The 14,393-nt window shown below is 41.5% G+C and overlaps 1 protein-coding gene across 1 annotated transcript; it reads left to right on the top strand.

Annotated features, from left to right (window-relative positions):
* Window positions 1-1,107: 1,107 nt before the first annotated feature.
* LOC109682744 (uncharacterized) lies at window positions 1,108-13,810 on the top strand. The gene is made up of 5 exons (XM_074051421.1): window positions 1,108-1,500; window positions 7,740-7,919; window positions 10,615-10,714; window positions 11,233-11,363; window positions 13,385-13,810. The coding sequence occupies exons 1-5, from the start codon at window positions 1,462-1,464 to the stop codon at window positions 13,667-13,669; spliced, it is 735 nt and encodes a 244-aa protein (XP_073907522.1). The 5' UTR covers window positions 1,108-1,461; the 3' UTR covers window positions 13,670-13,810.
* Window positions 13,811-14,393: the final 583 nt, after the last annotated feature.

Raw genomic sequence — 14,393 nt, 5'->3', positions numbered from 1 at the left:
GGTGGGTCTGTTCCTACACCCGCAGGTGGCAGTGATTGTGTTTCTGGCAACTCATTCATCGTGCAGTCTGTCCATGCAAGCTTCGGTATGAGAAATGCGCAGCTTGAGTCGACTGAGAAGCCTCCTTTTCTGGTGTGTTGAGACTCGTACCGCCGGATACTAGGTGCTTCCACATAGGGTTCCGTGAGAACTCAGGGATCTGCACCGTCGAGCTTTGGGAATTGAGCATTGGCTGGGCTCGGAGGCCCTCCCTTCCCACATAGCCCGCAGAGGGATGGCCAACTTTTGCCAGAATTTTTTTCCCAAATAAAACCTATTTGGTTGTTGCTAGAGAAGATTTCTTATTTACATGGTGGAAAATACAGAAAAGAGTAAAAGGAAAAAAAAAATAGTGATCTTCGCCGTTTGTCTCCCTCACTATGCCGTCAGCTGGAGTTCGGATTCGTTGTAGGTCAAGGTCTGGCAGAAGATAGGTCATACTCGATGGACCTAACACTTCGGGATATATTTCTCCCTACACTTTTTTTGGTGCAAAATACATTACATACAACTTTTCACTTACTTGAACTATTTTTACATGGCCTGGGAAAAATAAGACCAACCCTGCTGCTACTTTTACTCGAACACTAGTTGCCCATATGAGAAACAGCTGAATCGCAAATCCACAGTACAAAAAATTGGAAGCACACTACAGAAAATTGGAAGGAATTTCAGGCCTTCCAATTTTCTAACTTTTTGGGTTCTTTTCTAAAATCATGTTCTGTATCAACTGGCATCTTCAATTAGTGCTTGGTCAAATTCCCCAGCGGTGATGAGAGCTTCTGGAGACTTGGAGGGTGTGATTCTGGCCGATGTTCCTTGTATCTGCTGCCCAACATGAATTTTTAGTTTGGGGAGGTATTTAAGACATCACCACTAACACCCCCTCCAAATCTGGTAAGTTGCTGGCGAGCCATTTTCCCTGGGCATAATAGGAGATCAACTGAAATACAACTTGTTCTGCAGTTAAGTTTTTTTAGTTCTTTGTTAGTCTCCCTGGCAGAGGCAGGGGCTCCCTGGGTAGAGATGGTATAAATTGTGCTTCTTTCTTCCCCACTCCAACCAAGTTGTAGAGGGAACCAATGACCAAGGTGACCAAGTCCACCTTGATTGGGAGTGGTTCAAAGCTATACTGAGAGATTGGCAGGCATGTTCCCTGAACAGGCCTCCCAGCTCAATAGTGGAGTCTCCAGAAGAAACAGTGTCCAGATCTAAATAAGTCCATTTACTCGGGGGGTGTGCGGGACGGCACCTGGTCACCAGCTCACTCCCAAGTGAATACAGAAAACAACTCAGGCCAACTGGGGAGTCTCCAAGAGCTGGGGGGAGGGGGCGTCAGAGGGAGAGCACGTCAACGCCCCATGGGCACCACCCACCGGACACGACAGAGGCCGCGCGGGGAGGCCACCTGCCCAGAGCACCATGTCGGTGCTTCGCCTTCTTGGGGTCCTGCGGCCGCCGGTGAGTGGGAGCACGGGCTGGGCGGGAACTCCGGGCCGCGGTACCTGTGCTCAGGCCGGCCTCAGGGGGCGCGTGGGCCCGCAAGAAGCTTCTGGAGGCCGCTTAGCCTGGGGGCCACCATCTCTTAGCCTGAGGGCCTCGGGTCACCATCTCCCCATGGCTGGAGATTGCCAAATTGCCTTTTGGAAAGGTTGGACCTGGACTGAAACCTTTCGGCCTCCTTCCGGTGTTTACTACTTTAAATAGTTATTTAGTGGCGCTGGGGAATCGAACCTGGGACCTCCTTCACACATGCTAGGCAAGTGCTCTACCACCGAGCCTCATCACAAGTTGGTTACCTTACAAGTTAGAGAGATGGCATTTCAGGGTTCCTTTTCATTGTCTGCTGGTGAGGTTGTGTTCCATCCCCCTTAAAGACATCACACTTGAGCATTCATCCTGAGTAGGAATTGAACTGGGCAGGCAGCTGAATCCTGCTCCCTATCTAGGAGAATTCACTTCTCCACAGAAGATACTCCGTGGTGTGGTGGAAGTCACAAACTGATTAGAGCACCCCCACCCCCACCCCCACCCCCAGTACAGGAGCTAAAATGATTAATCTACAGGGAGGAAAGTAGAGGTTATAAGGTGTCTTTTGAATAAACCTTTGGTATTAATTAGTTTTCAGATTCCTAAAAATTACAGTTGAACTGACTGCTGATTTAAATACAGAAATTAATAGCAAAAAGTGCTCATGGAAATATTGTTAATACCTTTATTCAAGTATGGGATTTAATCTAAAAATATAAATGCTCACAATTGTCACTGCACAGGAGTGTAGTTGCTACATGTTTTTAATCAAGAAGAAACATAACTTCTCACACACAGGACTTATTTTAGAAAGAAACCTAAGACTGCACTTTTTATCAACCAGTTTTAAATTTGTTTGCAGTTCTATAAAATATCTAATGCTTTGCCCATCCACACTCCCTAAGTCTGAACTTCTGTTATTAGTTAAATCTTATTTGAAATGGCATTCAAGTTGGATCTTGGTGTATCCATATAAAACCAGGTTTAAATACTCAAAATTGCATGACTTTCTGGTTTCCTTTTTTTTTTTTTTTTTAAATTCGTAGTTCTGGGGTTTGAACTCAGGGCCTTGAGCCATTCCATCAGCTCTTTTGTGTGATGAGTTTTTTCAAGACAGGGTCTCTCAAACTATTTCCCTGGCTGACTTTGAACCTCAGTCCTCCTGATCTCTGCCTCCTGAGTAGCTAGAATTACAGGAGTGTGCCACTGGTGCTACTTCCAACAGCTTTGCCATTTATCTACATTTCTAAAATAAAGACACATCTTTCCAGTTTACATTTATTCTCATTTTGGTGAACGTGTGTGTTATCATGCCACTGTTAGTCAAGAAAGAACTCCTGTCTCATAGAGCATAGCAAGAAATAGCAACAGTCTAAGGAGATGACTAAGCAAGAAATCAGGTTCTTCTACCACAATGCCACAGGTTGAAAAGTAAGTGAGATTTGGTGGATCAAACCAAGAAGTTTGTAACTCTTAAGACAGAAAGCAATAGGAGCATCAACATGGTGGTACTGGTTTCCTTGGACCTAAGTCCCATGGAGCCAATGGAATGGGTCCAGATGGTAACTACATGTAGTGGATTGCACAGGACAGGAACCCAGGCCCAGTGGTGTAACATCTTCTTTTTCTTTTCTTTTTTGCAGTACTGGATTTTGAACTCAGGGCCTCATGCTTGCTGGGCTCTCTACCACTTGAGCTACTCCACCAGCCCAGTATAGCATCTTTTGTAGTAAGCAACAAATAAACCAGTCTCCTTCTCCTAGGGAGTGAGCAGTTTCATGGTAGTTTTGCTGTGATCACCTTAACCCACATTAAACTGCTTAATATGAAGGGAAAGTCGGCCTTGTATGTGGTGCACCTAGAAACCACATACAGAGATGCTTAAGGCCCACAGCAGACTGCCTCTTCTATCAGAAGTCCAGGTCTTTCATCATCTGACTGTAGCTTATTTCTGCAGTGTTTTCTCACTACACTTTCTTCAGTTCTAAGTTTATACCCTTGTGGCCTATTCACCAAGGTCATTTTAGCTGTTGTCCTAGCTACTTGTAATGGATGATCTTAAATGTTAATTTGATTGGATTGAGCAATGCAAAAGAAATTAGTAAAGCACAATTCTAGGTATGTCTGTGAGGGCATTTCCAGAGACTACTGAGATGTGGGACAATAACTGACGGGGGAAAAACCCACCCTGAATGTGGGTAGCATCACTCAGTAGACTGGGAGCCCAGATGGAATAAAAGTGGGAAAAACAAGAAGCAAGCCAGTGCATGCAAACAGCATTCTTTCTGTGCAAGTGCATCTACTGCCCATGGACATCAGGCCCCAGCTTTGGCCTTTCAATGTGTACTCATATCAGTGACTCTCCAGAGAGCTTCCAAGACTTCATCCCTCAACTGGGTTTGAATCGTTGGCTCCACTTGTTCTGAGTCTTCTAGCTTCTTGGACTGAGTAGCTGCTGGGTTCTCTGGCTGTCCAGGTAGCAGATGGATATTGTTGGGCTATACAGCCTCCAACTGTGTAAGCCAATCTAGTAAATCCCCATATATATAATGCACTCTATTGGTTCTGTTCCTGTAAAGAACCCTGATTAATATACTACTTGTTCTCTGTTTTCTGTTGCTACACTGAGCACAGAGAACATACTTCACTTTTGCACAGAGTAACTGCTCAAGAACTATAACATGAATTAAAGAAAGAGCTTGAAATAGTGACAGCTGCATATGAAAGTTGTGTGTCGTGATGCTATTATAGGACTGTATTCATTCAGTGCTTTCTATATACTTGGTCCCAACATAAATGACCACCTGGAAGAGCATGAAGTGTCTCTGTCAGTCAGGGTGTAATCAAGAGGCAAAGCACACAGTGCTTTGAACAGGGAAAATTTGATACAAAGAATTAACTATAACAGGACATTGGAATAATAAGGGAATGGTTAATGACAACTAAAGAAGCTTTAACAAGTACAAGTGTAGATAATGTAAGGAACAACCATTACCTCCAGTGTTCATACAGAGTACCCAAAGAAGAGCCCGTCCCTCCCAGCTAGGGCTGATCAAGACCTTTCCAGACAGTCTGACTGTGGCTCATTGAATGGCAACAGTGGGAATGTACCAATAGAACTTTCCATAAATCCATCCTCCAAAGCTTGCTGGCACTTCTGAGGTGCAGGGTAAAGGTATTTATTGGGAGAGCTTTCCTAGTGGCCTCTGCCACAAAACTGCCCAAGAAGTGTTAAGAGTAACTTGACTGACTGGTGTTTCTGGCCACCAAGCAAAACGTCAGCAAGTGCTGAAGAAGCTGCTGAGCCACAGGAGTGCTACTGAGTACATGGGCCCAGGAAGCAAACCCTTCCTGTGATGCTTCTCCAAGGCCTTCTGCCTATAATGTTTATTGTCATGATAAGTAGCAAAGGAAAAATATTTTAAAGGCTCAGATCCATTTTCTCAGAGCTGGCAGTGAAGGGTGATTTTGGAGCTGAGAGGCAATATATTGATACATGGCACAAAGTCTCATGAGGCTGTAAATTGCAACTTATCAATAACAAGGTGGAGACTGCCCAGGCCCGGATGGCTTCAGTGGTAGGAATTCCAAACACTTAAAAAATTAATATGTCAGCTCAGTAGATGCAGCTAAACCATTTGACAAATTCCATTACCCATATTGTACACCACTGATATCCCTGAAACCTATAAACTAGCACATCAAAGGCATTGTGTAAAATTCTGTGAGTTTCTGGGCCAGGGCAAACTCCCCAAATTTTTACAACTGCAAGATATTTCTCTAGCTTTACAAACACATTATGATCAATACCCCTTCTAGATTATTTAGAGTTTACTTTTGCTGTAGGTTAAAAACACTATGCTTGAGAAAAAATGGTAACATGACTTTCACCTTTGAAAATAACTTCTAGTTTTTATCTAAATAATGTAGGTAAATAATTTTTAAAGTCTAAAGGGCTTATGAAAAACAGCAAAGGGGGAGCAAAGGGGGGGGAAGTTGGAATTATTATTTAATGGATACAGAGTTTGTCTGGGAAGATTAAAAAAATTCCTATCTATTGCCACTCTCTAGTTCTTACCCCAAAAATCAACCATCTATATCTATAGCTATTTCCTCTGATATGTTACCTCAAAAATATTGAGGTAAAATATTGCTTAGGCCTCTTAATTTTAAGGATACTTATGACTCTTTGACAGATAGATGAAGGCTTAGCTCTTCCCCTTTCTACACTTTTTACCCTTCCCCTTTTGTGAGCATATAGCATAGTTACAGCACAATTTTTGGTTAATTCATAAACCATTTTTTACAATATTATAATTGTGCAAATATTGTTATCTGATGTGCCAAGTTTTACATTGTATACAACCATTTGTTTTTCATGGGGTTAACGATAACCTCATTTCAATCAGTTGCCTGACATTCTACATAGTTCTGTTAATTTTCTCCAAGTACCCCAGCATCTAAATCTAGCATCTGTTCCTCTAAGAGCTGAGCCTCCTAGGGATTCTGTGGGGGCAAATGACTCACCTGTCTTCAGAAATCTACCTGTGGAAGGGCTGGAGTATAACTCAGTGCTAGAGAATGTGTAAGGCCCTGGATTCCATCCCCAGCACCACAAAACAAAAAAGAAAGACATCTACCTGTGCCTCTTTAGGTAATAATTATCTCCTTTCTGCTAGTTAGCACTTCCCAATCCACTGTCTGTCTAATGAATATTTGTTGAATGCTTTCAGTTGCTTTTGTTTCTTCCTGTCCTATGAATTTATACTTTTAAAAAACTCCTTTATTAGCTGGGCATCTAACCTTTAATCCTAGCTACTTGGGAGGCTGAGATTGGGAGGATCATGGTTTGAGACCAGTCCAGGAAAATAGCTTGAGAGACCCCTCTGCCTGATTTCCAAAATAACCTAAGCAAAATGACCTGGAGGTATGACTCAGGTGGTAGTGCACTTGCTTTGCAAGTGCGAAGCCCTGAGTTCAAATCCCAGTCACATCAACAAACAAGCAAATAAGCAAACAAAAACAAAAACAGGGAAAAAACCCCCTTTACTGTAGTTTAATTATACAACCAGCCCCCTATTGCATGGGCAATATGTCTTTTTATTAATGAAAGCAGAAGGTCTGCTGGAGACTATATTGGTTGTTAATTGAATTAAGTCATCTTCTGTGCATCTGGGTCAAACACTAGTCATTACATAGTTATCAGAGGCTGTGTTAGTTAACTTTCCATCACTATAACAAAGCCCGAGATCATCAACTTATAAAGAGAAAAATGTTGTTTTGGCTCACAGTATTGGAGGTTCAGGCTATGATTGGTTAGCCCCACTATTTTTGGGCCTGTGGCAAGACAGCACACCATGGTGGGAGCAGGAGCTGGAACAAAACTTCTCATCTCATGGCCAGGAAAGGGGTTGGGAGAAGAGACTGGGGTCCCACAATCCCCTGCAGGGGCCAAATGACCTAAAGATTTCTCGGTAGCCCCCACCTCTTAAAGGTTCTACCACCTTCCAGTAGCTTCACCCTGGGACGAAGGCTCTAACACATGGGCCTTTTGGGGAGTACTTAAGATCCAAACTATACCAGAGTTTTAAAACAATTCTGGCAGGGCACTCTGGGACCTAAAGTTTTTAAGAGGTTAGTTCTTCCATGCTTGTGAAACCTTCCCAAACTTTGGAGTCTAACAGTGCTGGATTTGAATCCAGATTCAAACATTAATCTCTGTGTGACCTAGCCTTTCTGATCCTTAATTTTCATATCAGTAAAATGCAGGATTGCAGGAGTATTGGAGCGTGTATGTAAAAAACCTCATACATAGTAAGCGCTCATGTGTAAGTTATTATTATTGGAATAAAATGATGATATCCTGGCAATCACTTGGTAAAATGCAGGGAGGTTTTACAGCTATTAGTAGTATCCAAGCTGGACTTTAAGCCAAGTATTGCAAATATTAAATTACTGGAATCAAAATGTCCCCTTCCCACATTGATTACAGCATTGCTTCATGTTGGCCCCTGGATCCTTTTCAGAATTGCTCAAGGCAGGGACTTCTGATCAGTAGGAACTGGCCCAGAAGATGGAAACTGCCTTCTCTCCTTTAAGCCCAGACCTAAAAGGGCTATCCAAGTCATTCTTTTGGTAGCTCCTCCAAATCTATCTTTGTTTCCTTTCAGTGTCTGCTTCGCCTTGTGACAAGCAGGATTTGGAAGAGGTTGCCTGTGCTGTCCCTGAATGTGCACCTTTATAAAAATCAGCAGGAAGAGAAGGCTGAACCCATTGGTCGTTACCCTGTTCCCTACAAGAAGGACCTGCCTTTTGACATTGTAGAGTTAATGGATGAGGTAGAAAGGGAGGTAAGCCACACACCTGGCACAGGGTGTCACCACCATTTGCAGACATTTGTCAGCCTGGGTGCAATTACTGGTACAGGCCGCTACAGTTTCTTTAAGTTCCCCACTGTGGATGGAACCATCCAGTGGGGTCCTGTTGAACTTCAGTCCCATATGTTTTCTTCTTATCTTAGGCACGGCCTCTTGGGTTTTGGGACTCTTCTTTGCCACTCAGTCCTCTGCCACTTGTGACTCAGGTGTTCTCTGTAGCTCTATTTAGCAATAAAGTATAATATGGAGATACAGCCATGGAGAATATGTGCTAGCTGCTTAAACAAGTGTTTAAGGTATTGTGCTCTTTCTTGTAAAAATTGATTATTAGAAAATTCAAAAATAATAAAAATCTGATTCCACAATACAAATTCAACCACTAATAGCATATTGATGTGTTTTCCTGTTTCCTATTTTCTTTATATAAATGTACATGTACATTTTCTTTAATTGAGGCCATGTTATCTTAAACATATTTGTAGGTCAAAACATTATTTTTACTGTGATTTATTTCAGCAATCTCCAAAGCTTGGACTTGTAACAGATTTTTATGTTGTGTGTCTTTGTACATACATCTACATCTATATTTGTGCATAAATCATTTTGTATATACCTGAACTATTCCCTGATGGGAGTTTTTAAAGGTGGGGATATATGCTACCAAACTTTAAGACCCTTCTTTATACATAGATATTTGCTCTAAACCTTTGTTTTTCAGACTTGGTAGTAGAATTTTGTACATGTTTTGCTCTTACATCTTTTTTTTTTTTTGTGGTGGGACTGGAGTTTGAACCCAGGGCTTCGTGCTTACAGAGCAGAAGCTCCAATTGAGCCAAACCTGCAGTCCAAATTTTGTTATTTTTTTCAAATATAATACTGCATGGAAATCACTATATAAAGATAATAACATGGAGGGCTCAGTGGCTCACGCTTCCCAACTACATGGGAGGTGAAGAAAGGACCATAATAGTTCAAGAACAGCCTGTGCAAAAAGTTAGGAAGACTTTATCTCAAAGAACAAGCTTTGCATGCTGGCTCCTATCTATAATACCAGCCAGATGGGAGGTAGAGGTTAGGAGGATCATGGCCTGAAGCTGGTCCCAGGCAAAAGTGGGAGACCCTATCTGAAAAATAACTAAATCAAAAAGGACTGGAGGTCATAGCTAAAGTGGTAGCACACCTGCCTAGCAAGTGCAAGGCCCTGAGTACAAACCCTAGTACTGCCAAAAAAAAAAAAAAGACTTGTGAGAAAGGTTTGGAGCCCTGAGTACCATCCTCAGCTGTTCATCCCTTCCTCTGCCCTCTCAGCTAGTATAAATGGTTCTTTATGTTGTGTCCTTCAGACCAGTAATGAACCTTTAATATCCATTATCACTCAGGGGGCTTTTACTGACAGGTTCTAGAGAAAATCAACTTAGCTGGCATAATAGTCAGCCCAATTTAGAATTTCATGTAACTGCAGGTCCAGAGGAAGGGTGATTTCTGGGTTACTTAACTCATTGACTCAGTGATATCATCAAGGATACTTTTCATTTGTCTTCCTTATGGTGATGACTCTACTCAGACTTATTATATGCCCTCCTAGTCATTAGATGACTATAGAAGCTGCAAATATTACACCCTTGCACAGCCCCTAGCAGGGGAGTGGAGGGCACATTTTTTCCTCCTATCCCTTTTGGAGAGTAATGAAGGCTCCCAGCTCACTTCCCCTCATTTCTCATTAGACACCACGGTGTCTTGGCCAATGACCAACAAGTGAAATGGAATCACCATGGTTTAAACCAATCAGGACTCACCCACTAGAAGAGAACAGTTTAATTGCCCTCCCCAACCCATAACAAAATGATGTCTAAACAACATCCTTGTTCTGTTGTCAAGGAAAGAGGGAGGAACTGGTCAGTTGTGCTGGGCACTGGTGGCATATGCCTGTAATTCTAGCTACTCAGGAGGCAGAGATCAGGAGGATGGTAGTTCAAAGCCAGCCCCAGGCAAATAGTTTGAGAGACCATATCTCGACAAAACCCATCATAAAAAAGGACTGGTGGAGTGGCTCAAGGTGTAGGCCCTGAGTTCAAGCTCAAGTACCACACACTCAAAAAAAGAAAGAAATGGATAGTTGTCTGCCATAGCATTCTATTAAAAATATACCGATCGCTCAATATCAAAAAAAAAAAAAAGTATGGCCTTGAGCAAGTCACTCAACAGTTTCGGGCTTCAGTTACCTTTTCTTAAACTGGGGATACTAGCACTTGCTTTACCTATGTTATAGGGTTGTAGAGAAGGATAAATGAGGTTGTATTTTGTGAAAGAACTTTTAATAATACCATGACTTATGACTAACTTAATTCTAAGAAATAATGAGCACCACCTGCCCTTCTATGAGAAGGTAGGGCCTAACCAGGAGAACCTAAATTATAAGAAGTAACATTTGGTTAGTTGCTTCATTCACTCTCTAGATTTTATAAGATTACTCATCAAAAAGACATCATATATACCTTTAGAAATAACACTTATAATACGTACCCCCAAAGGTGAATGTATGTGTAGAAAGGCTATGACAGTAGCAAGCTGCTGTTCAGTAAATAATATGAGGAGTACTCAGTTACTATTAGCCTATTCTACTTTCAGTTTTCATTTTGTGTGATCTTGTCTTTTTCCTTTCCTGCAGACAGGATTTTTACCAAATACATTGAAAGCATTATCTTACCGGCCATTGGAATTCAGGGCCTTCTTTGCTTATTACAATGCCATCCTCAACAAAGAAACAGGTATATGGAAAAACAATGCTAACTTGTTCTTGGGTGAGATCTAGGTACCTGCTTCAGCATTTTCCTTCCCATGTGTCCCAGATCAATGGGGTTAGGGAGAAGCTCAGCTTCTGTGACTTCTCTGGATTCTAAGTCTGAGGCCTGAATGCAACTTTTTCATTACAGCTATAGAATGAAATAGAGTAGGTAATAACTCTGTGGGATGTCGTGATAAGTAAAAGTCAAAAAAACTGTCTGGGCTTTCAAACATACTCTTGAGAGGAGAAAACAGACAATGAACAACTGAACACAATAAAAGAAAAAGAATAAAAGAGCAAGTTGACTTCAAAAAGTTAATACTGAGAAGAAAATAAAACAGGGTTGTTGGTAGAAAGAGATTGGAAATGAATGTGTAAGTGCACAGGTGGATGAGTAGGTGGGTGGGCAAAGCCATTGCTAAACATGGCTGAGTCAGTCTAGATTCTTATGTGCTGTTGCCCAGGCATGTGGACAGGTCTCCTTTCCTCTTTCCTTCACAGGTAAGCTCAGCAAAACTGACAAGGAACTCATCATTGTAGTGACCAGTTTGGCCACCAGGTGCCTATACAGCGTGGTTGTCCATAGTGCCAAGTACAGGGTCTACTCAAAAAACCCTGTGCTCTCTGACCAGGTTAGTGTCCACCTCTCCTGTGCCAGTTTCTGGATCTCTTTGTACATGAGGAAAGGACAAACCCTGTCACTATATGTTACAGTAAAAAACTAACTTCTGGCTCTTCCCACTGCTTGAGTTCTCTTTCAGACCCATCACTGTTCCCATATACGTGATGTTTGGGAACAGGGGGCAACTGAGCCCCATCTTTATTCTAGACTTGGTACTGGTTATTTGGCATAATTCTCTCAAATACACACAACTCCTCGTCTCAGGCAAGCCTTATTATAACCATTTTATACTTGAGGTTCAGAGATTTAATTTAGCATGCAACATACAAGTATAATGTGGCAGAGTCTGTTTTCAAACTTGCCCTCTATCTATTGCATTACACTTTGTATTTTCCAGTGTGAATTTTGTCCATCAACTAATTATTCATAATGGGCCCAAACCAGCTTTTCAGATTTTCTTTTATTTCTTACTGTTGGCCCTGGGCCTTGACTTGTCTGTTTATTATTCTGGAATGGTCTCCATCTGCTCTTGCCCACCAAGACTGGGTGTGAAATGGGTTTCAATCCCCCAGTCAGCAATTTATCTTGTCCTACCTTGTCCTTGCTTCATCTGAAGTCAAAACCTTTGGGTTTCAGAGGTCATATTATTTCCAGAGAAACGGGCTGAGGATAAAGACAGCAAAAGTGGGATTGTCACCAAGATTGCAAAGTCCAACTGCTCCTCAGTGAAATCCCTGATCCTTAGGACTGGGGAACGGAAACACGTGTTCTCTGAATTTATTCTAAAATTTGGGTTCACCAGTCTCCCTACCCCTAACCCTCTCTCCTGACCTGAGTGGAGACGTGGTAAACTGTTCCCTGAGGGCCTCTATTGCCAGCCTGAAGGAAACTTCCAGATCATCCCCTTTACCCTGCTCAGTACCTCCTCCCTAGTCACAGAGCCTTTGCTCATCCTGGATTGCTTTCCTAGGCATTGCCCTCCTGGTGTTCACAGGGGATGCCCTCATATCATGCATTGCTGAAATATTCTTCTATTTTTAGGTTTTAATGATTTCTAGTATTTTACTTTATCAAAGATAATGATTAGTATGGCCTTTGAAACTTAGTATACTTGGAATCAAATCCCAGCTCTGCCATACATTAGCTGTGTGATTTTTTTTTTTCTTGAGGTACAGGGATTAACCCAGGGCCACTTGAGCCACACCCAGGCTCTTTTGTTTTGCATTTGTTTTTGAGGTAGAGTCTGGCCTCAAACTCATGATCATCCTACCTCTACCTCCTAAGTAGCTGGGATCATAGGTGTGTACCACCACATCCAGCTTAGCTTGTGATCTTGGGGAAATCACTTCACCTCTTTGAGCTGCAGCTTCTTTGTCAATAATATAGGGAGGATAATAAAAATATGCTGCCTACAACTTTTATAAGAATTAAATGAGATAGCGAATATGAAACATAGAACACATTCTTAAAACAGAGTAACTGCTAAATGTGGTCTACTGATACTGCAAAATATTATGTCTCATTTGGGATTAACTGGAGGCAAACAGCCTTTGAGCTGAGCTCCACTTTTCTTGTATGAAAAGGTTGAGCTTTTGGGTCTGTGGTCTTGGTTCCAGGATTTTTAAAAGCCAGGTTGTTTACAAGGAAGGTTTTGTTTTGTTTTGTTTTTTAAGAGACAGTCTTGCTCTGTTGCCCAGGTTGCTCCTAAACTCCTGGACTCAAATGATCCTCCTACCTCAGCTTCCTGAGTAGTAGGGACTATAAACATGTACAACCATGCCCAGTTGGAAAACAGGTTTTGATAGCTGGAGTGAGCAAAAAAGACTTCTTGGTAGAGGTGACATTGAGCCAGAGTTCCAGGTTTACACTACATTGGACTTGACCAAGATACTTGTTTTGGTCTAACTTTGCACACTTTATTCTAATCTTCAGTTTTTTTCATTAATGCCAAAGTCATTAGGTCTGGTGCTTTATTGGCTGTATTATAATGGACAGAGTTTATGATGATTCTCACAGTGGATTTTCTTGCAGGTCTGTGTGAATTGGAGAAAGTCCGACCTCTCTCCTCGGGAAAAAGCAATGCTGGAGTTTGCACTTGCTGTTTCCCAAGCTGACGACATAACAGATGATCATTTTAAAAAGCTTGAGGTGCATGGCTTCGATCGAGAAGATGCCTGGGACATAGCTGCCATTTCAGCTTTTTATGCCATGGCCAACCGCCTTGCTCATTTTGTCAATCTCATTCCCAACAAAGAATTCTATTTGATGGGCAGAACCAGTGATGGTAAAATCCAAAGGGAACTCACTGCTCCCTAAGTATAAAAGCCTAACAGGAAAGGACGATGTTAATTATGTCAGTCATATTGCATTGTAAGACATCATTTGGGAGGTAACTTAAAAAACAAAACAAAACATCTAGCCATTGGATAAAGAAGAAAGTAAATAAATTTGTTCCCTCCTGCTCAATAAGACAGATCCTAAGTGTTGTGAGTATCTAGGGATATGTAATACTTGGGCTTGGGGAATACATTTCAGAAAATCCTTGCTAACTGTTTACCTGTGTTGTGGACCATAAGGTGTAAAGGAATTCAGAGGATGCTTTAGGGATTTCTGATGAACAGATATCTAACTGAATTTCAGCTATTAAGGTTGAAAAATTTTTTGCTTTCCAAAATGGTGTTACATAGAAATATCTATGAACACTGATTTGAAATCAATTCCTAGTTAACACAGTTGTATTTAAAGACTCTAAAAGCTAGTAGGTCAATAGGAACAGGCTCAGTTAAAGTTTAGTTCTATCTTTAGTGCCTTGTCACTTAACCTGTGATTTTTTTTTTGACTGATGCATATAGAAGTTTAGTCCTTTGAAAGTATTCTTACTTTAGGTTTTAGTAAAAAATTATTTGTATTAAATGAGCATGCACACTTAAGTAGGAGCATTTAAAAAAAAAACAGCTCACTCAATTGTTCTTTGCTTGTAAAACAAAAACAAAACTGGCATTACTAAATGATTTTTTTCTCTGTGTTAGGACCACCACTC

This window comes from Castor canadensis, chromosome 13 (assembly GCF_047511655.1).
Source record: "Castor canadensis chromosome 13, mCasCan1.hap1v2, whole genome shotgun sequence".
In the NCBI taxonomy this organism is placed as follows: domain Eukaryota; kingdom Metazoa; phylum Chordata; class Mammalia; order Rodentia; family Castoridae; genus Castor; species Castor canadensis.
This window is presented reverse-complemented; position numbering and strand designations above follow the sequence as displayed.

Coding starts and splice junctions, on each gene's coding strand:
- LOC109682744 (XM_074051421.1), top strand. CDS start 1,462: ATGTCGGTGCTTCGCCTTCTTGGGGTCCTGCGGCCGCCG. Junction 1,501..7,739: donor TTGGGGTCCTGCGGCCGCCG/GTGAGTGGGAGC, acceptor GTTTCCTTTCAG/TGTCTGCTTCGCCTTGTGAC. Junction 11,364..13,384: donor ACCCTGTGCTCTCTGACCAG/GTTAGTGTCCAC, acceptor ATTTTCTTGCAG/GTCTGTGTGAATTGGAGAAA.